General features: G+C 38.1%; 1 protein-coding gene across 1 annotated transcript in view; it reads left to right on the top strand.

The window, feature by feature from the left end:
- SPAG1 (sperm associated antigen 1) overlaps nucleotides 1-24,425 on the top strand; it is a 91,425-nt gene extending 67,000 nt beyond the window's left edge. Inside the window, exons 14-20 of the mRNA XM_043978660.1 lie at nucleotides 3,853-4,005; nucleotides 10,163-10,338; nucleotides 13,567-13,708; nucleotides 14,572-14,698; nucleotides 19,203-19,367; nucleotides 20,557-20,937; nucleotides 21,095-24,425. Of these exons, the coding sequence (XP_043834595.1) occupies nucleotides 3,853-4,005; nucleotides 10,163-10,338; nucleotides 13,567-13,708; nucleotides 14,572-14,698; nucleotides 19,203-19,367; nucleotides 20,557-20,937; nucleotides 21,095-21,226 (1,276 nt within the window). The 3' untranslated portion in view covers nucleotides 21,227-24,425. The remainder of the gene's footprint in view (nucleotides 1-3,852; nucleotides 4,006-10,162; nucleotides 10,339-13,566; nucleotides 13,709-14,571; nucleotides 14,699-19,202; nucleotides 19,368-20,556; nucleotides 20,938-21,094) is intronic.
- Nucleotides 24,426-24,651: the final 226 nt, after the last annotated feature.

The raw sequence follows: 24,651 nt of genomic DNA, 5'->3' as shown, positions 1-24,651 counted from the left end.
AGCACAGGTAGTAATAGAACCTAATTCATCAAAAATAGGTTAAAAGAGGATAAGGAAGGGGGAGAAGATAAAGGAAAGAATCTTAGAAGGGTTGGTAGGATAAGGAATAGGAGGGCAAAGTAGTGGATAGAAGTAAAACAGAGGAGTAAGGAGGGATAGGATAAGAAGGATAGTGAGGAAAACTAGAAAGAATGTGAATGGGATGAATTTACACATAAAACAACTGGAGCAGCAGCTTGGTGGTGCAGTGGATAGAGCACTGGCCCTGGAGTCAGGAAGACCTGAGTTCAAATGTGGCCTCAGACACTTGAGACTTACTAGCTGTGTGACCCTGGGCAAGTCACTTAACCCCAATTGCCTCACCCCTCCCCCTACCAAAAAAAAAACAACAACCACAAGCAGAACTGGTTAGCAGAATAAAAATTTGAATTCAACAATATGTTGCTGTCAGGAAACAAAAATGAAAGATATGCACAAAGATAAAATAAAAGGCAGGAGTAGAATTTACTATGTAAAAAAAACAGGGATAGTAATCATGATTTCAGACCAAGTTAAAGTCAAAATAGATTTAATTAAAAGAGAAAAATAGAGAAACTACATTATGTGTCAGCAATAGTATTCAATATTTTTTTAGACCATTTAAAATAACTAGACCATATAAAATACCTGGGTATATACCTGCCAAAACAGACACCAGAACTATTTGAACATAAACATAAAAGACTTTTTCTACAAATAAATTCAGATCCAAATAATTGAAGCAATATTTATTGTTCATGGGTAGGTAAAGCCAATATAACTTTTTAAATGACAATTTTACTTAACATCTGCAGACTCAATGTCATCCCAATTAAATTGCTAAAAGAATTTTTTTACTGAGTTAGAAAAATAATTTAAAAGTTCATTTGGTGCAGACCCTACCTAAGCTGATGGAGACACAATGATTTCCACCTAGGTGTGGTTTGGTGCAGGCTAAATTTCTTCAGTAAAATCCTTCACTTACCTAGATAAACAGATCTGCCTCCACCAAGATTCTTTGACCCAGATGAATCTTGCTTTCAAGGAGAACTGTACCTTGGAGTGGAAGGGAAGAAAGGACTACTAAAGAAAGGGAAAAGACTGGGTCCCCCTCCAGTTAGTGATTATAATTATTTTTCACAGTATTGAAGGAAGAGAGAGATATGCTATATATAAAACTCAGATTTTTCTTTATTTTAAAAAGATGGTTAAGGAATTGCTAAAATTCTCAAATTAAATATGAATGAATTATTGAAACATTTGAATACTTAATTTTAATAATGCCCCCAAAAAAGTTTATTTGAAAGAGCAAAAGGTCAGGAACGTCAAAGAAACAAGGAAAAAAGATGTAAAGGAAATCGTTTCAGCAGTATTAGACCTTAAACTATATTATAAGGTGAGAGCATTGTTGATGAATAATTTTGATTATTATTATTTTTTTTTGTGGGGCTATGGGGGTTAAGTGACTTGCCTAGGGTCACACAGCTAGTAAGTGTCAAGTGTCTGAGGCCAGATTTGAACTCAGGTACTTCTGACTCCAGGGCTGGTGTTTTATCCACTGCGCCACCCAGCTAGCTGCTTCTAATTTTGATTATTTTAAGCTAAATTTTTCACGTATAAGTAAAACCTATGTAGCCAAGAATAGAAGGAATGCAGACAATTGGGGGAAAAAACTTTCATGGACAATCTCTCAGGTAGGATGTGATTGGGTTGGAATATTACCATGTTGTGGGAGATGATGAGCTGGTTGACTTGGAAAGGCATGGAAAGACTTGGACTTGTGAAGGAAGATGCTATCCATCTTCAGAGAAACAGATGACAGGTGGAAATAAGCATAGCATGGTCTTACATATATGTATATGAATGTATATGTGAATATATGTGTATAGATATCTATGTCTATATGTATCTACACTTATCCATGACTTCTTGGGGGGGGGGTAAGAGTAGGAAAGGGGAAAATAATAACGTAAAAAGTACACAGTTGAGAACAAAAGAAAACCAACAAGGAAGCAAAGAAAAGCTGGGCAGATTTGAAAACGTTGTGTAGTTTTTATTTTATAGGTTTTCCTGAAATGGAAATTTATTGTTTTATATTGAATTGTCTCCCATGTTCTGTTGTGTACATGACAACTTTTTTTTTTCTTTTCTCATTTTGTATTTAAGTCCAAAATAAATTTTTTTAATTTGCAAAAAAAAACACCCCACAACAAACGTTATCTTCCACGTGTCAAACAACAGGCATTGAATAAGCACCTACTATGTGCAAATCATTACACTAGGAATAAAAAGAGATAAGTCCTTGCCCTCAAGGGGCTTACCTTCTAATAGGAAGGATAACATTCAGGTAGATAAATAATACACAGACAACAGATACAAGGTAAACTTGGTAGGGAGAAGCACTTAGCTACAGGAACCAAGAAAAGCTTCGTGTAGTAGGGGGTACTTGGGCTGAATCTGGAAGGAATCCAGGGATTTCAAGAGGCAGAGATGAGGAGGGAGTATACATCGAGCGTGAGTTGGGAGCTAGGGCAAAGGCATGGAGACCACAAATGGGAGTATTGTGCATGAGGAACAGGAAGGCCATGCTGGCGCAATCATCATGTGTGTGAAGAGCAGTACTGTGTAATAATGTGGGGAACATATCCCACAAACACCTTCTTCCTAAACTAGGTGGCATTCAGTGGCTGCCATCAGTCACTCCTTCCACCTTCTTCCTCCAGTTGCCCTCAGTTGACCTGAAGCTTTAGTAAAGCTTTAAGTGGACTCAGATACATAAATGAATGGTTCTTTCATTCATTTGACAACAAGAAACTGGGATGGAGCACTTACTGGTACTGGGTACCTTATGTGTGCTGTGTGCTGGGAGACATGAACAAAAACCAAAATCATCTTCCCAAGAACCTTACAGTCTTTTCTCCACCATGACTAAGAAGCATATTTTTGCCTGACCTCACCTGCTGGAGAACAGCTTCCCAGAATTTCCACCTACTTCTTTGGCGAGCCTCTTCCCCTATTATTTGTTCAGTTTGTGGGAATGTTTTATATCTGTCCATATGTTGCCTTGTAATTTTTATGACTGTCCTACTCATCCTTCTGATGGAGCATTTATTTTGCACCTTTTTAATCCATTTGTGTCTTATTGTTTAATGTACCTTATAGGTTTACCTGGGCATGTATCTCATCTGCTTAGGAGACTTGTAAATTCCATGAAAGCTAGATTCTCTGTCTCCTGCATATGTAGTGCAGTGCCCTCTACATGCTAGGGCCTCATAACTGTTGGTCCGAGTTGCTCATTTCCTTCCTGCCCTACATTGAATGCTGGCAGTAGACAGCTGGTTTCCAAGACTGAGGCAAAGTGCCAGACCAAGGAGCTTGCGTTTAGTCGAGGAGACAAAACTGACAAACATGAAGCAATGAAAGAATAAACAAAATGGCAAAGTTTGTGGTTTCCAGTTTGCTTCCAAGTCATATCTTTGTAAATTCCGTTTTGCGTTTAGCTGTTCACGTCCTGTTCTCACTTAGCTCTTCTGCTGTGCCATTGTCACTAAGAGGCAATTGCAGATGTGTGCCCTTTTGAGGACGCATGATTCTACATTGTATAGTCTCACTGTATTTCATTTTTGAAAATTAAGAATATTTTGGCTGGGGCAGCTAGATGGCGCAGTGGATAGAGCACTGGCCCTGGAATCAGGAGTACCTGAGTTCAAATCCGGCCTCAGACACTTAACACTTACTAGCTGTGTGACCCTGGGCAAGTCACTTAACCCCAATTGCCTCAAAAAAAAAAAAAGAATATTTTGACTGACGTTGTCATTTTTTCTTTTCATTTAGGGCCCTGGAACTTCATCCATTTTCTATAAAACCTCTCTTGAGACGAGCAGTAGCCTATGAAACTGTGGAGCAGTATCGAAAAGCATACGTAGATTATAAAACAGTATTGCAGATAGACAACAGAATACAGGCAGCAAACGACAGCATTAACAGGTAACCTGATTTTTGTCTTTTGAAGAAGGGCTGGTATATTTGTAATTAAGTTGAATGACTTTTAATCGATTCTCCAAGTTAGATATCACAGAATTTTAGACTTAACATTCTTTCAAGGAAAGTAAAATAACTTTATGATTGCCAAGAGTAGTTGAAGTCACAGTTATAATACTGGTTTTTTTTGGGGGGGGCAATAAGGGTTAAGTGACTTTCCCAGGGTCACACAGCTAGTAAGTGTCAAGTATCTGAGGCTGGATTTGAACTCAGGTCCTCCTGAATCCAGGGCCAGTGCTTTATCCACTGTACCACCTAGCTGCCCCCCACAGTAATATTACTATTACTACTCCAACATCTTTTTTTTTCCTTTGCATTATAAGACTCTGCTTGGGACTCAGTTTCAGACTTTCCTTTAATCTCTTTTAATTTTCTTTCTGCCTCTGTCATCTTCAGTGATCCTGTATTTCACAATCCACTTCAAAAGTTAAGTCTTCACTGGAGCATCTTTCTTTTTTGGTGGGGAGGGGGCACCAAGGTACATATTTCCTTTCTGATTAAATCCTATATGGGTATGCTCACGAATGCCTTTAAATATTCCTGTGGTTTCTCATCTATGTCACTATTTTAGACACTTAAAAATGTCTAAAAACTCACAAATCTTCCCACCATCACATGATAGTAGTTTTACTGTTGGTCATGTTAACAAACATTTGTTAAAGGCCTACTATGTTCCGAAAAGAAAGGCAAAAATATTTCCTCAAGGAAGTCAAAGAATTATGGGAAAGACAACATGCAAACAACTATGAACTTTACAGGGTCAATTAGAGGTTATTTCAGAGAGAAGGCAGCACTAGCACTAAGAGAGGCTAGGAAAGCCTTCTTGTAGAAGGCCCCAAACGGAGGCCTTGAAGAAGCCAAGAAAGCTGAGGGAGAGATGAGAAGGGGGGATGTTGCAGGCAGGGGCGACAGTCACGAGGAAGCTGAGAGATGGAGGATCCTGAGCATGGAACAGCCAGAAGGCCAGTGTCCCCAGGTCTCATGATACATGAAGGGACGTAAAGGGTAGGAAGACTGGAAAGGTAGGAAGGGACCAGGTTATGAAGGGCTCTAAAAGCCAGTGGATCTTTAGCCTCTATTGAATGAGAAAATACACGGTGACAGCTGTTAGGAATTCAGCAACACTTTAAAATTCACTTTCATTTCAGTAATCACAAGAGCATCGTTATACACCTGAAAAAATAGTCACATATGCGAGATGTTATTTATTCCATGTACACCATGTATGTTCATTTCTTATCAATCCATCAAACAGTAAACATTTATTACCCACCTACTACATGCCAGGTACTGTGCTAAGCACAGTTGCATCTCCAGTTGTAACGAAGGAAAGATCAGATTGATGTTGCTCGATATCCATATGTGAACCCCTTGCAATAATTCCTTGGCCCAGAAGTTGGGAATCACTGACCTAAATCATATGGCAGGTTAGGAAAGTGAGAATAACCAGATAAGCCTTATCAGATCATCGTCACTAGAAATTCCTGGGTATAGATTCATATCTTTAGTCTAAACACTGAATCTTCAGCTATATTTGTCATGGCGATGGAAAAGGTATTCATGATTTGCTACTCTGCTGGTACCATGTCTGCCACTACAAGTATATGTATTTTTTTCAGGGTTTAATGAATTTATGCCCACATGACTCAGAATTTGATGGATTTATGGTTTGTAAATGATACTTATCTGGGATTAATAACAGTTCCTAATGGTGAAATAGTAAAGAATGCTAATATTTATTTAATAACATCTATATTCCCAAGGGAAAATGAACTGTGTATTATTTTTTGTTTGTTTTTAATTTGGTGATCTGGTTAGGCCTTATAAAATTGTTTGGAATAAAAGTGATAATATAATTATTTTGTGATATTTCAAATTCTATTTTTGAGGGATGGTATCTGGACTTGTGATTTTATCCACATAGGGAACTCCTAGTTTGGAAACTCTCCAGCCATGTACATCAACAGACTTGTCCACAGGTTATGGTCTTAGAATTGCCAGGGTCCAGATACATTATGTGATGTGTTGGTGGTTACACAAGTCATATGTGACAGAGACTGTACTTGAACTCCAATGTTCCTGACTCTGATACCAGCCCCATACCCAGTCTGCCACAATTTCCTGGCCTCATTTGGCACTCGGGTAGTATTCATTGAGTACCTGGTCTGCCATGTTGTATACCCCACTGTGGGATATGCAAGAGAAGTCTGACTTAATCCCTGCTCACAAGGAGATAACAAGGTAATTGAAAAGATGTCTTAAATGTATTTAATAATTAGGAAAAATACAAGATACAATGTAATCAGGTACCCAAAATGTGGCCTACGGGGGAAGAGATCATTTTGGGTCAGACTTGTTGGGAAAGGTTTCACAGGGGACGTTGTACCCGAGGCTGTCCTTAAAGGATGGCCAGGAGTTATATCATCAGAGAGGAGCATGGAAGGATTTCCAGGCAGGGGAACAAGTACTAGGTCATATCAGTAAGAGCAGGCCAAGACACAGATGTCTCTGAATGCTGTGACACTAAGTTTAGACTTTATTCTGTAAGCGATGGAAGGAGCCCAGAGACCTGATTCTAGATCTTGCTCTGTCAGTCACTTGCTATGTGATCTTGGGCTCTCCACGACCTAGTTTCTTCATCTGAAAAAGTGAGAGAGGTAGGCTTGGATGACCTTCAAGGTCATTTCCAGGTCTGTCAATTTTGCAATAGAGAGGACTTTTATAAGGCTGGTTGCTACTACTATACCTGGAACTTATTTCTCCAAAGTTTTTATTTAGGGGGGGACTCATTGCCAGGCATGGCTCTGCTCTATTCTGGGTGTTTAGCTATACCTAATGCTGATGTTCCCCAGATTTGGGGTAAATTTAAAAAAATAGCTTCTCCTTATAAAAGTGGTTAGGGACTCATTTATGTAGCTTTTTGAGGTTAAAAAGTGTTTTCTTAACAGTTTATGACCAAACAAGAGATAGAATATATTATAAAATGCAAAGTGGATGATTTTGATTACATTAAATTTAAAAATTTTTGTACAAACAGAAGCAATGCATCCAAAATTAGAAGGGAGGCAGAAAGCTGGGAAATAACTTTTGTGGCCAGTACTTCTGATAAAGGTCTCATCTCTAAAATATATAGGGAACTAAATCAAATTTATAAGAATCCAAGTCATTCCCCAATTGAGAAATGGTCAAAAGATATGAACAGGCAGTTTTCTGATGAAGAAACCAAAGCTATCTATTCCCATATGAAAAAATGCTCTAAATCTCTAATGATTAGAGAGATGCAAATTAAAACAACTCTGAAGTACCACCTGACACCTATCAGATTGGCTAAAATGATAAAAAAGGAAAATAATAAATGTTGGAGAAGCTGTGGGAAAATTGGAACACTGATGCATTGTTGGTGGAGCTGTGAACTGATCCAACCATTCTGGAGAGCAATTTGGAATTATGCCCAAAGGGCGATAAAGCTGTCCATACCCTTTGACCCAGCAATACCACTTTTGGGTCTTTTTCCCAAAGAAATCATGGAAAGAGGAAAGGGACCCACATGTACAAAAATATTTATAGCTGCTCTTTATGTGTTGGCAAGGAATTGGAAATTGAGGGGATGCCCATCAATTGGGGAATGGCTGGACAAGTTGTGGTATATGAATACAATGGAATACTATTGTGCTGTAAGAAATGATGAGCAGGAGGAGTTCAGAGAAACCTTCAGGGTCTTGCGTGGGCTGATGATGAGTGTGATGAGCAGAACCAGAAGAACATTGTACACAGTATCATCAACATTGAGTGTTGATCTATTGTGATGGACTATATTCTTCTCACCAATGCAATGGTACGGAAAAGTTCCAGGGAACTCATGATAGAAGAGGATCTCCAAATCCAAGGGAAAAAAAAAAAAAGAACTGTGGAGTATAGATGCTGAATGAACCATACTATTTCTTTTGTTTTTGGTGCTGTTGTTTTTTCTATTTTGAGGTTTTTCATTATTGCTCTGATTTTTCTCTTATAACATGACTAATGCAGAAATAGGATTAATGTTAGTGTGTGTGTGTGTGTATATATATATATATATATATATATATATATATATATATATATATATATATATATATATAAAACCCATATCAGATTACCTGCTGTCTAGGGGAGGGGGGAGGGAGGGGAGGGAGAAAAATCTGAAATTGGAAAACCTGTATAAACAAAAGTTGAGAACTATCTTTACATGTAATGGGAAAAAAAATAAAATACTTTATTAATTTTTTTTAAAGTGTTTTCTTTGCAAGATCTCCAGGAGGTAGGTAGGGCTAAGTAGATTATTAGCCTTCTTTTTGTGATGAGAAAGTTGAATCTTGGAGATAGCATATGACAGAGATGGTAAATGATTTGCCCCTGGTTATGCAGTTCATAAGTGTCAGAGTTAGGATTAAAATTGAGTTGTCCAGATCATAAGCTAAGACTCATTCCTTCCAACATTACCAAGTTCTGAAGCAGGAGAGTAACATGAGAAAAGTGGTATTTGGGATTTTGTCAGACAGCGACGGGCAGGATGGATTAGAGGCGGGATATACAGAATCAACTTTGGATATTGAAATTTTTCCCCCAGTATTTACATCTACTGATGAGGGCCTTTTAAAAAAATTTCCTCTTTACTTACTATTTAGGAAGTTATGAAGACTTTCTTCTCTTCGTGGCTATATAGTTTTTGTAATCCTGTTAGAGGATTTGTCCAGTATGAAGGTAGAAATGTATATGCCCAGTCACATATGATATTATTTTTTCTAACTTCAATATCTATTTATGAATCCCATAATTGTTTGCTTCTTTTGCTCTGTTAAATTTCAGTAATAGAAAACTGAACAATAGTAGCTTTATTTTTTTTAAAATACATATTCATTTTATTTTTTGTCCTCTTTTAACCATATTCCTCTCTTCCTCTCTAGGCATCTCTTATGTTTTTAGATTTCCCTGCACATAGCTATTTACTCCCTGGCAACACATCACCTTTTTTCAGCTGCTTCTTCCTTCTTCTCTGCTGGTAATTCATTTTTTGCTTGCAAATTCTTTCTCTAAAGCTCCTTTTCCATCTGTAATTTGAGATGATTATTCATTTATTTTCCACACTGAAATATATGTATAAAGCCAAGTAAATACAAGACCTCTGATAGACTGACATGAAGTTGATAGTGTCAAGTAAATCAAGTGAATCCCACTAATTTTCAATAAATCCTGTTAGTGTCCGGTGGGCAGCAATTATTGTTACTAAAGTTTTGTTAGAAATGCATTGCTTTAAGACTGGGTACCATTTTGTTTTGTCATCATAAATAGGAGGTCTTCCAGTTTATTTGGTATAAGTCCAAAGATAATGATTTTTTGAAGTATGTTGGTATTTTTTAATAGTCACTAGTAAATGCCAACTGTAAAATGTGTTATGAGAGTAATTGGTTGTAATGTCATTCTCTATTCTGTGTGCCTTGTAAATGTATAAACAATATAGCTGGAATAATTTTGGACATCAAAAATACAAGGTAAGAATATTATTAACTATGAAAATGTTTTAAGAGCAAATGAATATTATGTAACATTTATCCCTCATAACAGTTTTACAAATCAGTGAATATATTTTAAACCACTCACTGTACAATTAGGTTCTAAACCTGTTGGTGTCTATTTGGTTATTTTTAAGAATAAAACTTGACTAATTTATATAATAATTAAATGTTAAAGCAAACCTTCCCCCAGGTCTATTAAATGCCAGTCTTACATTTTGCCTCTTGAATAGTATGTCAGATGTGCCTGTGACCAAATCAGTAAACTATTAGTGAGAAAATTTCTTCTTTCAATAAAAATTATATTAATTTTATTTGATAGTTTAGCACTCACTGTAACATTTCATGGTTTTGAAGCCTCTTTGTTATGTACTTAGATGGCAACAGTGGCTGAAAATAGCTTGGGTTTCTGTGTTTTGCACAAAGGAACATATCAAATGGCATCATAAGCTTACAAAACATTTGCCACTTTGACTGTGGGGTAAAGTCTTATGTCATAGTAAAGAAGCAAATTATATGGTCATTGGAAACAACTTTTTTTCCTTTCTTTTTAGAATAACAAGAACTTTGATAGATCAAGATGGCCCAACTTGGAGGGAGAAACTATCACCAATTCCAGCTGTTCCCTTTTCAGTTCAGTTGCATAGATTGGATAGAGAAGATCCTGCAGCGCAGATGACACAAAACGGAACTACAGAGTCTGGACACCATCAAAAATCAAGTGTCACAGGTATGCAGGTCATGTGTTATTTTAGGATCTTACCCATCCCTTGTGCTGGGATGAAAAGCTGTTCTTTGCTATATCCATGGTGTGACATAAATCCAAAATCAGCCCTTGTATGAGGTTAGTGCTTTGATATATATTTCTCCTTTTTGTGTTGTTATGTGTGAAAATGCTCTTTTTTGGTGTTTAAGTTCAGAATAAAGTGTTTTTAAAATAATTACTAATATATCATGAAAGATCGTCAGATGTCTTGCTGAAATCTAAACATAAGACCGTCTGTGGCATTTCCCAATTTTCTAGTCTAATAACCCTTTCAAAAACAGAAATGAGGTTAACATGGCATCTTGTTCTTATGGAACCCTTTTTGTCTCTGTGAGCACCTTCTCCCTTTCTATGTGATCACAAACCTTTTGTTTAATAATCTCTTCTATGATTTGCCACGAATCAACATGACCCTCACTGGTCTGTGGTCTTAAGTATATACCCTTTATCCTTTTTTTGTAAATCAAGGCAATATTTTCCTCTCTCCCATCCTATTTCGCATCATGGTTCCTTAAACCACTAAATCGCGGTGGTTCACCACTCCTATCTGCATGTCTTTCTGTATGGTGGGATGTAGTTCATCTGGGACTGGTGACTTGAACTCATTTAGTGCAGCTTAGTGCCGTCTTACCCTGTTTCCTTATTGGAGTTCAGTTCTGTTAACCATAACAGTCCTCAGTCTAAATATAACTTCTTTGCTAGAGAAACCTGAAAAAAATCAAAATGATAAAGCACACAAGAGTCAGGCTAGTGACTTCATAGCCAGGATTTATTTTTTGACCCAAAGTACAACTTGATCTTACCAAACTTGATTTACTGAATTTGATTCCAGATTACTCTTGACTGTTTCCAAAATCAGGGGATAAAGATTAACTGCTATCAAGGTGCCTCCTATATGCCAGGCACCATTCTAACATCTTAGAAATATTATCTCATTTGATCTTAAGTGCTGTTATTAGCCCATTTTACAGATGAGGAACCTGAGGCAAACAGAGGTAAAGTAGAATGCCGAGATCAGCAAGCTAATCAACTTGGCTGGAATGTGTTTGGATATATAGGTTAGAGCTTTCTGTGCCAAGCAAAGTCATTTGTACTTCATCCTAGTGACAGTGGGAAGCAGCAAGCAGTTGGAAATGCTGGCTGGAGCTCAGGAGAGAGATGAACACACGGATATGTAGAATTGGGAGTCCCCTGCCAGAGGACATGAAGCTCATGGGAGTTGATGAGATCACCAAAAAAGAAGGCCCAAGACAAGATGCCCATGCATAGAGAACAGAACAATGAGGATCCAGTGGAGAATTGAGAAGAATCGTGTCAGACAAGCAGATGGAGAACAAGGAGAGAAGAGCATCAGGAAGAAAATGTGTCCAGAGGGAAGGAGGGGCCAGCAATGTCAGTGTTGCTGGGGTGTCAGGGAGGGTCAGGACTAAGAAAAGGCCATTGCATAGATTACTCAAAAGCTCATTAACAACCTTGGAAAACAGAGTTTCTTTCTTTCTTATTTTTTTTTTTTATGAGGCAATTGGGGTTAAGCCACTTGCCCAGGGTCACACAGCTAGTAAGTGATAAGTGTCTGAGGCCGGATTTGAACTCAGGTACTCCTGAATCCAGGGCTGGTGCTCTATCCACTGCACCATCTAGCTGCCCCCCAGAGTTTCTTTCAAGTGGCAGGACTGGAAACTGAATCACTGGGTCTCTAAAGTGAGTATAGAGGTGATTTTCCCGAGGAATTTGGCTATGAAAAGAAGCTCAAAATTATGGTGATGTGTAGTGAAAACCTTTTTTTTGTTGTTGTTGGAAGAGATTTAAAATTAGGAAAGAGGGAGAGAAGGGGAAAAAAGGAAGGGAAAAGAGAAAAAGAAAGAGGGGAAGAGTGGGAAGGGGTGTGTGTGTGTGTGTGTGTGTGTGTGTGTGTGTAGTGAGAGAGAGAGAGCAAGCACTAGCCAGACAGAGACAGAGAGAGCTCAATGAACAATCTCAGTAAAGTGTGAGGATGTGAGGTGTGGTCTTTGAAGAGCATTATGAAATGCATTGAACTTGGGCCCCTTTGTACTGAAGGAAAAGGAAATGGATCCTGCATCAAGCATGTCTGAACCATTATTTCTAGGAGGATAGGGACTGAACCTGCGATGTCATTGGTACGGAGAACTCCTCCTGAGTAAGGAAGCTCTTACCTAAGCAGATCCCCACCTGCTCTGTAACTCACTGTCTTACAGAGCAGCCTAGAGCACTGAGGGTTAAAGTGACCGGTCTAGGGTCACACAGCATGTATTCATCAGAAGAGGGTCTTGAACCCAGGTCCTCCTGTCTACCACACTATACCACCTTTTGTTGTTAGTAGCTATGACAAATGGATAGTAGAAAGTTTAAATTATTGTTCTTTTTAAAAATCTAGGTTTTCTTTAGCATGTCATAAGTTCATGGGGTCTTCATGAATTCTAATTTTTCAACATTTTAAATTTTAATAATTTAGATGGTAGGAATGATAGATGTGACTTTTTAAAATCTTTCTGGTAATGAGTAGTGAATGTTCTTCTGGCATTTGTTGTGTCCTTGGGTTCTTTGGCCCCAGGAAGCAGATTACTATTTTATTTATAGCTACTATTTTAAAATTTTGTGACAGGTTCTGAAAGGAGGGTACATTGTGCACAAAAGGTCATGTCATTGTCCTCAACTTTAATAGTTCAGGTTGTAGGTAAGATCGACAATCCGTGAATGACATTTACAATTAAGCTTATGAAAGTACCCAAGAACTTGATTAAGGCCTTATATTTGAGTATCATCTTGACACTACACCAGAGGATGTAGGGAGATGTCACAGAATAGGGTCAAAACAGTTGCTATGACTTTAGGGTTTTCAGTTAACAATCATGTCTGGTGTATCACTGACCTTTTCCAGACCTCTTAATGGTCTCTGCCTCTGCCACCCTGTGGTGACTTAGATGTCCCTAAATACTCAGTGGAGAAAAATTAAGTTGTATAAACACACCAAGTGAATTTTAAAATGCACTCTGGTACTTAGTTTTAACTGCGCAATTACTGTACTTTATCATATCCAGTATTTTTTTTTTCAGATAACATTGACATTTACATGAAGAAAGCAGCAGCAGTTGGGTTAGCTTGAACTGTCTGTAAACATTACTACCTTAAGAGCTACCTGTATGAAAAAATTCCCTTTTTCTTCACACATAGGTGAAAAACGTGAAGAAATGTTTGCAGTCCTTAAGGAAGAGGGAAATGAATTTGTAAAGAAAGGAAAATATAAAGAAGCTCTCGACAAATATAGCGAATGTTTGGAGATAAATCACAGTGAATGTGTCATATACACAAACAGGTAAATTTGGGTCTGACCCCCTTTAATGGCGTTTTTACTGGGTTAATCCTGACAGCAGATTTCCTGTAGAAGTAGTAGTTGCCAATATTGTTTTTCGTGACTCAGTTTAATAATATGTTTAGTTGTTTCATTCACAACTCTTTGTGAGCTCATTTGGGATTTTCTTGGTGAAGATACTGGAGAGGTTTGCCATTTCCTTCTCAAGCTCATTTTATAGATGAGAAAAATGAGGCAAACAGGATGAAGTGACTTGCCCAGGGTCACACAGCTAGTCAGTGTTTGCGGCCAGATTTAAACTCGGGAAGATTACTCTTCCTGACTCCAGGCCTAGTGCTTTCTCTATTGTCCCACCTTCTTTTCTCTGTTTAATAATATAAATCGTTCTAAATCAGTGTTATTGCTTTGGGAGTCACAGAAGTTTGGGGGTTGTTACCAGGTTCATAAAAATTATTTCTGCTCTTGTTGGTGTTTCTATGATCATCTTTAATGCCCCTCCAGTTCTGTTCACTCTAGATGAGTGTCCTAGATGAGGCAGAGCACAATCACTGAGTCTTCTAAGAAGCAAGGTGGTCACAGCATCTAATATTGTCATGGAGAGAGTCGTGGAGAATTTGTACAGCTTCTCCAAGCCTTTTCAGATGAATTCTTCAGATGGTAACTGTTGACTGTGTTGGTGTTTTCTTTTTCATCCGTTGAAGAACGACTAGGTCTCATTCTTCAATGACTATGAAAAAGTCAAGTTTCTAATAATGTACCAGTCACTGACCTAAGCTAGGCTTCTGTTTAGCATTCATGGTTGTGGAGAAGGAAGATGTTTGAGAGTCACTGCCTTTTATGACGCTATGTTCCCAACCTTATCCTAGGGCTCTTTGTTACTTGAAGTTATGCCAGTTTGAAGAGGCAAAACACGACTGTGATCGAGCTCTTGAGCTAGAAGAGACTAATGTTAAAGCTTTCTATAGGAGAGGTCTTGCTCACAAAGGACTAAAGGTAAGAGAAGAGGGGAAGAATATGTGTCAGGAGCCGTGTGGCCCGGTGGAAAGAGTCAGAGGACCTGGGCTACAATCCCAGCCTTGCTCTTTGCTGCTATCTCTGTGATCTTTGGAAAGTTCCTGAATTTCCCTCAATTTCAGCTGCTTCATCTATAAACTGGAAGTCAGACGAGAAGGCGACTGAAGTCCCTTCTAGCTCCAAATTTAGGATCCTGTGAATGTCCAAACTCAGAATTATTTCAAAACAAATCAAGTGGTTTCCCTTAACAGAAGCATGGGAAAGATGAAATAACATAGCTTCTAATGGAAGGGGGGAAAATAAATTATTAGGCACTGTGGATATGAAAGAAGGAAGGAAGGAGGAGGCAGGAAGGGAGGGAGGAAGAAAGGAGAATTTGCCTTCTATTTAGGAGATAAACACATGTATGTATGGAGGTACATTAAAAAAATATACAAGATAGATATAAAGTGATTTGACAGCAGGGAAATAACTAGCAGCATCGAGAATCAGGGAAAGCTTAAAGCCTTGAAGGCAAGGAAGGCTTTTGAGACTTGGCAATGAAGAGGGAGTACATTCCAGGCATGGGGGATGGCTGGTACAGAGATATGGTGAGGGAAATGGGGAGTCACATATAAGGGCTGGTATGACTGGACCGGGTTGGCAGGGTAAATTCAGACCAAGTCATAAAGAGTTTATGTTTAATCCTAGAGATGAAAAGAGTCCATCACAGTTTATTATGAATTATAAATCCAGAGACTTTGAGGCTTCTTGTTATCTCCATATTAACTTGTGGCCTTGAGTATCTCTGTGCTTCATCTGTAAAATGTTTTTGGTTTTTGGTGAGGCATTTGGGGTTAAGTGACTTGCTCAGGGTCACACAGCTAGTAAGTGTCAAGTGTCTGAGGCCAGATTTGAACTCAGGTCCTCCTGAATCCAGGGCCAGTGCTTTATCCACTGCGCCACCTCCACTGCACCACCTAGCTGCCCCTTTGTTTTTTGTTTTTGTTTTTTGTAAAAAAAATTTTTTTTTTAAAGTGAGGCAATTGGGGTTAAGTGACTTTCCCAGGGTCACACAGCTAGTAAGTGTTAAGTGTCTGAGGCCAGATTTGAACTCAGGTACTCCTGACTCCAGGGCCAGTGCTCTATCCACTGCGCCACCTAGCTGCCCCACTTCATCTGTAAAATGGCAGATGTAGATCTAATGATCAGTGCCTTCTAACTCTAATAGCCTGTGCTTTTGTACATAGATTTTAGTTTATTATGCTGAATGAATTCCTGTTGTGCTTAAAGTTAGAACTATGAAACAAGGGTCAGGCAAAGTGTTACTGAGGACCACCAGCATTACTAAGTAATGTCCATAGGTGCCACTATTATGACATGAGAGGGAGAGAGAGTGAGCAGTAGAGATCAAGAGCAAGAGTGTGAGAAAGAGTGAGAGACACAGAGAGAGAGAGAGCATGAGAGAAAGCGAGAGTGAGAGAGAGATCAAAGAGGAGAAAGAAGAGTTTGGAAAAGGTCTCTCTTTGGTAGAGACAGCAACACGAGGACATCTAAGTCTCTAAGTGGGATGACAACATGGCTAGTCATATGTTGCTGTTTGATGCTGGAAAGGTGTAATGACAAGTTTATAGCCCATCTTAGAGTAACATTTAGCTTAAAGAGGGATTTTTGTTTTATATTCTACTTTTTTCCTTGCTATTCACTCTATGTATAAGTTGTGATATTAAAATACATCTGCCTAAAATATATATATAACTGTTATATAACAAACAACTAGGAATGTATGAAAGATTTAAGCCTTGATAATAATTCTGTTTTGAGATCATTTAAATTGATATTGTTCTTAGAAATTATGTTTGCAGAAATTATATGAAATCAATAGCTCACATCTTCAAAGACTCCCACTGAAAGTTTGTGTTAAATGCAGTTTTTCAATATTGTTGCTCTCAGTGTCCCAACTCTTGCCACTTTTTTTTTTTTAACAAATTTCTACCGGAAGGTCTTGAGTGATCCTTCTGCTCTTTGTTTTCTGAATGCCACCCATTATATGTATTCATGTATTTGAAATGATTTGGCATAGCAGAACTATTTGAAACAAATATGTGCATGCAGCAGGCTTCAATTAAAACTTTGGCTTCCTTTATGTTTTCTTCTAAAAATTGCCCATTACCCTTTTTTCAGAATCCTTCACCCTGGCCACCGATTTGTATAGATAAAAATCTGACTTTGAGTCAAGCTCTCAACCCTTGTTTCTGTCCAGGGTAGAATAATCATCTGAATTTAGAGACTCTAAGATAATAGGGAAGGTAGAACTAAGTTTTTGCTTTCATTGTGAGAATCAAGTATAGGTTTTGGTAAGCACAACAGTCAAAATATACTTGAGCAGGTATAATAATAGAGGTAAGCTACTTAAGATGGAAAATTTGCAGCTAGGGCTTCCATTAGCTTGGATTCTCACCAAAGCTCAGATTTGGTATACTTCTTAAAGGTAGGAGTAAAAAAGGCTAGGAGAGGGTACAATTACCAGCAAATAAAAGGAAAAGTAAATAATCTCTACTCTAGTTCCTGCTCCAACCTTTAACCCTATACTTTGTTATCATCGGGGAAACACCTCCTTAGTAATGTAGATGAATTTTGAAGTACAAGATACCTTTTAAACATATTATTCACATTAATAAGAGGCAGAATGTTTTAGTGGGTAGAGAGATGGCTTTGGAGTTAGGAACATCTGTGCCTCTGACACATACTAGCTCTGTGACTAGCAAGTCTTGTTGCCCCAAAGCGATTCTCTAAGATTCTAAGTTACTGTTGAGTTGCGGCCTATATCCTATATCCGACCTGTGTTGATGCACTCAGTTTCTACAGCTGCAGTTCCCTGTCCTGAAAAAAATCATAGACGTGGACAAAGAAATGTAATGACAAATGCTAAGTGAAGATTTATCAGTGTGTGTGTGTGTGTGTGTGTGTGTGTGTGTGTGTGTGTGTGCGCGCGCGTGGCCGAGGGTGGGGGGGTGGACGTTGTTTTAGAAAAAGAGGTGCTTTGCTGTTCGGTTTCCCCAGGGAAGGCCGTTGCTTGAAGGTACTTGAAGAAAAGAATTTTGTACTTTGTTAGGATGAATGACTAAATTGTGTTGTTAGTCTTTTCTTAGTTCTGAGTTATGTGACTGTAATGTATTTTTCTAGGTTAGACTTCTTCTATTCCATCTATCTAACTGATGGGCTGTAGTGTTGACTATAGCGTCTGAGCTGCTTGAATTTAACGTCAATAACTTCAAAGTCAGCGTCTCTGTAGAATTCGAACTCACTTTTTCTTCTTAGTGGACATAGATATGTAAATGTCTTAGGTACTCTTTAACTTTGGTGTTTGGATTTAGAGCTAGGCGTCTCACTTCCTTGACACCAGTTCAAGACTTAATTTCCCAAATGGATTGTCCTGTCTCATCCAGTGGTCTTAATAAATTCTTTCTTGTCTAAGAGCATATGGGCTAGTTCCTCAGAAGCAGGAGATACATGAACATCGGCCTTTTTTTTTTTTTTAAGTGAGGCCATTGGGGTTAAGTGACTTGCCCAGGGTCACACAGCTAGTAAGTGTTAAGTGTCTGAGGCCGGATTTGAACTCAGGTACTCCTGAATCCAGGGCCAGTGCTCTATCCACTGTGCCACCTAGCTGCCCCTGGCCTTTTTTTTTTTTTAAACAAGATAAAAAAGCATCAAAACAATGACTTATTGCAAAGTAATTGTTGCTGTTTTTAGCCTTCATATCTAGTGTCCCTAAAGTCTTAAGCTTAAAACTGCAATAAGATTTTTGGGACTGTGTGTGTATGTGTATTTGTTTTACAAGTGTAATTTGTGAAAACAATATCATTTTAAAAGATCTTAAAATACACTTAGATATTTATGTCTATTAAGAGAAAGTAAATTTGAATTCTAAAAAGATGCTGACTTTGAAATTAAATTCATGTAGCCCAGGTACTATTGTTACACTATAGCCCATAAATTAAGCACCAGATAGCATATAAGAAGTCAAGCCAGAAAAATATATATAGATGTATACACACACACATATACAATATAGGAGTATGCATATAAAAAATACAGAGTGTGAAAAAGCCACATGAAGATACCTTGCCTCTGTATTATGCTTCTACAAAATGCTTATTTCTGTGAAATTGCCAGCAAATAGTATCACAACTTTTATACAGCTTTATTTTGATGTGTGTTGAGCCCTGGGATATTTCATGAAGCAAATCTGTTTGTATTATAAACACACACAATTCATTGCCAGGCTATACCTTGTAATATTCTGGCCCCATAGACCTGAATTTATGAATCCTTTGAAGTGGAAGATTTACTGCCTTGGGAGCGGGAATGAGAACAGGCCTCTGCACCTCCCACTTAAGTGTATGAAATGGAATATTACACAGTTTCCTAACCCATGTCAGTTTTCATATGATTAATAAAACAGTATTTCTTCTCTCCCCCCCCCCACCTTGACTTTCAGAATTACCAGGAAAGTTTGAATGACCTCAGCAAAGTTCTCCAAATGGATCCAAATATTTCTGAAGCAAAGAAAGAGCTAAAAGAGATAACTGTACTTCTTGATAACAAGGATGACACACCACTGCCCAGTCAAGAAAAGGAAAGGAGGAAAATAAAAATTGAAGAGGTATTGTCATCATAAAAGTAACGTGGTGGAGGCGGTGGGGAGGGGGAGGTAATGGTTTCAGCCTGCAGGCCCCAGCCTGGACTGATGGTCCTGGAAGCCAACTTGGGATAAACCTGGGGCAGCTCAAACCTCTTTGAAGCTTAACTCAACTCCTCAGTCCTACAGCATGGGGCATGGGGCATGGGACTACCACAGAACTAAACTTCTTTACTTTAGCTAACCTAAAATTCTATTGCTGCTGCTCAATCCTTTCTTAGCGAAGTATGTGGCAGGAACAGTGGCCTCCACAGAAGTGAGATGGACAGAGGGGAGGCTCCCTCAGCTTCCCCCACCTCTGTCCCTACAGCCACCTCCCTCTCCAGCCCCTCATCACCAGTCACTTGGAAGGCTACTGCAGGAGCCTCCAACAGGCCTTCCTGCCTTTCCTTCTTCCCTGCCTTTATCTGGTCCTGCCTCTTCTCTGTTCCAACCTTGTCAGGGGCTCCTGACTGAAGGTCGAAGTTTTGAGCCTAAGGTTCTAGGTCCTTCACAATTTGACAACCCAACCTTTCCAGAACTTTTCTCATATTACTCCCTTCCATGCCCTCTTCACCCCTGCCAAACCGGGCAGCTCTCAATCCACCAGAGACCCTTTGCTCTTCCACCTTCATATCCTTTTTTCTGTCTACACATATTAACTTCCCACCTGTTCTTTTTTTGGGGGGTGGGGCAATGAGGGTTAAGTGACTTGCCCAGGGTCACACAGCTAGTAAGTGTCACGTGTCTGAGACTGGATTTAAACTCAGGTCCTAAAAGCCAACTCTAATAGGCCATATTCTATTTTAAATGCTCGAAGGGAGCTCATTATTTGAAGAATCTCTGCAGTGAATCTTTGTGCAAAGTAAATGTTGGGAGCAGTGAACATAGTGGTCAACTGGGAATTTTGAGACCCAAGTTCTAGTCCTTCCTAGCCCTCCTGCTGCCTGCCTGTAGGACCTTAAGCAAAGGTCTGCAGAACTGATAGCTTCAATTGGTTTCTCTAAAGTCCTTCTATTTCTAAAATACATTAGTTCTGATTTTTAAAATTCATGTTTGTATAAAGTATATTTAATGTAAACACTCATTTGGGAAATGCCCGTTGAGCTAATATGCGTGGCTGTTAATGTATCATGTTCCTCAATGTCAAAATTAAATTCTTTTCATCATGAAGGTGGTTGAGAGCAGGAAGGATCAGCCTGAAGATGGTTCTCCAGGGAACATCTCCATTACATGCCACGACAATTTGGAGAGAGGGCCAGCAAGCAGCCGGCCTGCAGCGACAGGCTTGGAAAAACTCCACATCTCCAAACCTGCCAATGCCTATGAATTTGGGCAGGTTCTAAATGCCATAAACACGAGGAAGGATGAAGAAGCCTGCTCCAAGCTCTTAGCCGTCACAGACCCTAAAGAGTTGCCAGCACTGCTGAGTAACAAACTGGAAGGGGATACTTTCCTTCTCCTCATCCAGTCTCTGAAAAATCACCTTCTTGACAGTGATCCTGCACTGGTCTATCAGCATCTTTTACATCTAAGTAAAGCAGACAGATTTACGGTAAGGTGCTGCCAAATGTCTCATTCTCTGTGCAAAAGAACTCAAGAGAAAGTTCAAATTTCATATGCAGAAGAACTCAAAAGACTGATACCGCTTTGATCTCTGAAATACCAGCTGACTGTACTGTTGTTATAATGTAAGTTTCTTTTTCTTTCAGACAATGTTGACTCTGCTTAGCAAAGAACAAAAAGAACAGACTGAACAGCTGTTGGAGTCCCTTTCAGACAAATCGAACCACACATTTACTTTAGAGGATGTACAGAACTTGAAAAAGCATTATGAGCTTTAAGCCAAGGTTTTTTGTTTTTTTTTTTTAAATTCTCCATTCATGATTGGGTACCAGGAATATTTGTGGGCTGGGGCTATAAATTGCCTGGTTGGGTGGATAAAGTCCAGCTTTGAAAGGCGCCCTTTTTGTCTGGACTGTTGGAAGATTTGCAAACGATTGTGTACGCACATTCTACAATCTGCTGCTCACCTTCTGCCTGTATATATTGTCTTCCCCAGAGACTTAACATCTTTTTATTTAATTATTTGACTTGATAATGATTCATTTTGAGGGTATTTTAAGTACAGTCACCTTTTCATTGCTCCCATCTTTCCTTTTAGTCATCCATTTGGTAAAACGGTTGCACTAAATTTGCATTCTCTTATACTCTGAAAATGGAACCTTTTGACATTTAATAGAAGTAGATTTACTTAGTTGATTTTTAAAATTTAATTCCATGAAAGGCTGACTACTGTGTCATCTTCATTTCTTGCCATGAAATACACAGAACCTATTTTTTATGACACAGTTAAATAAATACAGGATATCCCCAAAGCCTTTAGTGTAGCTTAAGCTTTAATGAGCCATAAGTATTTGGGGACATCTTGTACTTTGGTACTATGAAGGTTTGGGGTTATGAAATAAATGGCCCATATTTAGATAAAGATGAAATGTGAATTCTAGATAATCAGGCTTTTCAGGCTTATGAAAGAAATGTTCATTTACTGTTTCTCAAAGCAATTCTGGGAAGCAATTTTGCCTTTCTCAAAGTATTCTGTTGTTGCATGTGATTTTTTCCCAATGGTGTTTGTTGCACACAGTAATTTCAACTGTCATAGTAGTAGTTTCTTATTTATATCCGATAGTAATCAGTCTTAATTAAGATATTAATATTACAAAAAAGGTCCTATAGTTTTACTTAGAGCCCTTATAAAGCAGGGTGCTATTTGCTTATGAAAACAGAAACAAAACAGGCATTTTGCCGAAACTCCCTGGTCCTACTCTTTTCTTTGAATTGTCCCAACCAAGTATTTGCCTATTTTCCTGTCAGCTTTTACTACTATTCATTTAAGTTCTCCATTTCTTTTTGTCTGTATATCTGACCACATTAACTTCCTCACTACGGAAGTGAAAGTAAAGACTTTGGGTCTTACTTGTACTGAAAATTTCTCTCAGTTGTACACTAGAATTAAAGGAATGGTTTTTTTATATATATGACCTGAGAAGCCTACTCTCCATCTAGCATATTTGGTTCTTTTTTCACTTGTCTAACTAGGATAGATGATAATAAGTAGTGGACTTCAAAAAAGCAATATTTCTGTGCTTGTGGGCCATTCTGGAACCAGTGTAGACTGCAACCCCTCCTCAACTTAGATTATCTGATGGTGGAAAAACCCATTACCTGGTGGCCAGCCTTCAAGTGATGAAACTCTTTCTCTGAATGTAGCTTAGCTGAAAAGTACACAGTGGAGTCCGTACATTTGCCATATTGTTCTGAAGCTGTTCCAGTGTGATAGGATGTGCAAGAGACTGTGCTTCTTTGGCATAATCCTTGTGATCCTAGCATTCTTTTCCACGCCGTGGAGACAGGCTATACATGATAAGAGTTATATTCAGATATGGTTTGGTAGTCTTTGAAAAGGTTGTCACGTCCACATATATATTTTCTAGCATTCTTTTAAAACTGGAATGAGAAAAAACATTTTATAGAAAAACATTATACTAACTTGAATTTAACTTTCTTAACCTAGTTACCATTCTTAGGTAGTGTTTTACTTAAGAACTGCAAAAATTGAAGATGTATTATAAGAAGCATTCTACCTCTAGTTTTAAAAAAAAGAACATCTCTTCCTCTAAAATATAAAGTAAAACAGTAAATTATTGACTTATTCACAGAACACATTTATTCAAATGGAACCACAACCACTCAAGTTTTGATTAATTTACTATTTTCTTTATTTAGTAACTTAAAAAAATTATTTGTGATCCTGTAACGGTAGAGCCACGCAATGAAAGAAGAAGAAAAATGCATTATAAATCATACCAAAGAACCCATCTTTAGTGACTGTCAGTTGTGTCTGCTGCTTTCAAGGGTAGAAAACTGTATTTCATATGAAATGGTGGTGGATTAGATTAACATACAACTTAAAATATAAAAACATTTTTTTAAAAAACCCCAAACCCTTTGTTCTTGTTAACTTTTGATTTTGTAATTTGCATTTCCCCATCTGCTGCCTGAACAATTCACTTGAATTTGGTTGTTCTGTGTCCCAACTTCTTCAGTCCTAGAGCAAAGCCATTGTGCTTGGTTGAGCGTCCAGATTTCACTCGTTGGTAGGGAGCCCAAACAGAACTGTGGCATGCATAACAATAAAAGATTTTATCTGAGTTATCTCTTTTCCACTTGTTGCATATTAGTGGTGTGAAGGTTTGCCCTGATCCTTCCTGTAAGACTTGCTTCTGTCTATTCCTCAAAGAATGTGACCCTTCTGACAGTGACTTCCTTCCCATGCCGTCTTACACCCATCAGATTATTGTACATGTTTTCTATGGTAAGCTTTCTTATTATTCAATTTAACTAACATCTATTAAGTGCCTACTTTCTGCCAAACACAGTAGAAGAGTGGGGTTTTCTGGTTAATTACATATTTTAGCTAATTCAGTTACCTTATGCTCTATTTATGGACTTATAAACTTTCAAATAATGATAATAAAATTCACTTGTGCTATTGAACATAATTTAGTCTTTGGTGGTCAGAAAGTACTTTAGGATCTTGCAATCATCAAAATCATTGCAGAAATTGCAAATTCTTCATTAAGATTGCCTGTAAGAGAGTTTTCTGTATGGAGAAGTGAGAAAAAGTTTCAAATTTATAAAGGGAAGCTCAGAACCAATTTTAAAATTCTTTAGCCTAAAACTCTGTTAATTCCCACTCATTTAAAAAAAATTAGTTTTAAATAAATTATTTGAGCCATCTAAATTTTGTATAACTCCTCACAGTTATAGAGTGCATTGTTGTCTATAGGCCATATGAGATGTATAAATATCATCACCCCCATTTTCAGTGGGGATATCTATTCAGAGAGGTTATGGGACCTGCTCGGTCATACTGATAGTAAGTGGCAAACCCAAGATTATTAATGTTACCTTCCTGTTTCTAAAATATCTTTTAAAGTTTCACAACTGAATAAAAGGAACTATGTAGATAATCTTCAAAAACTCCTGCCTTAATTTTAAAAAAAATTAATAAAGTCTTTTTTTCCTCATTACATGTAAAGATAGTTCTCAACTTGTGTTTATACAAGCTTTCCAATTTCAGATTTTTCTCCCTCCCTCCCCCCTCCCCTAGACAGCAGGTAATCTGATATGGGTTATATATATATATATATATATATATATATGTATATATATATATATATATATACACACACACACACACACACAC

This window comes from Dromiciops gliroides, chromosome 1 (assembly GCF_019393635.1).
Source record: "Dromiciops gliroides isolate mDroGli1 chromosome 1, mDroGli1.pri, whole genome shotgun sequence".
Lineage (NCBI taxonomy): Eukaryota > Metazoa > Chordata > Mammalia > Microbiotheria > Microbiotheriidae > Dromiciops > Dromiciops gliroides.
Note: the sequence above shows the minus strand (reverse complement) of the source record. Positions and strands in the feature narration are given on the sequence as shown.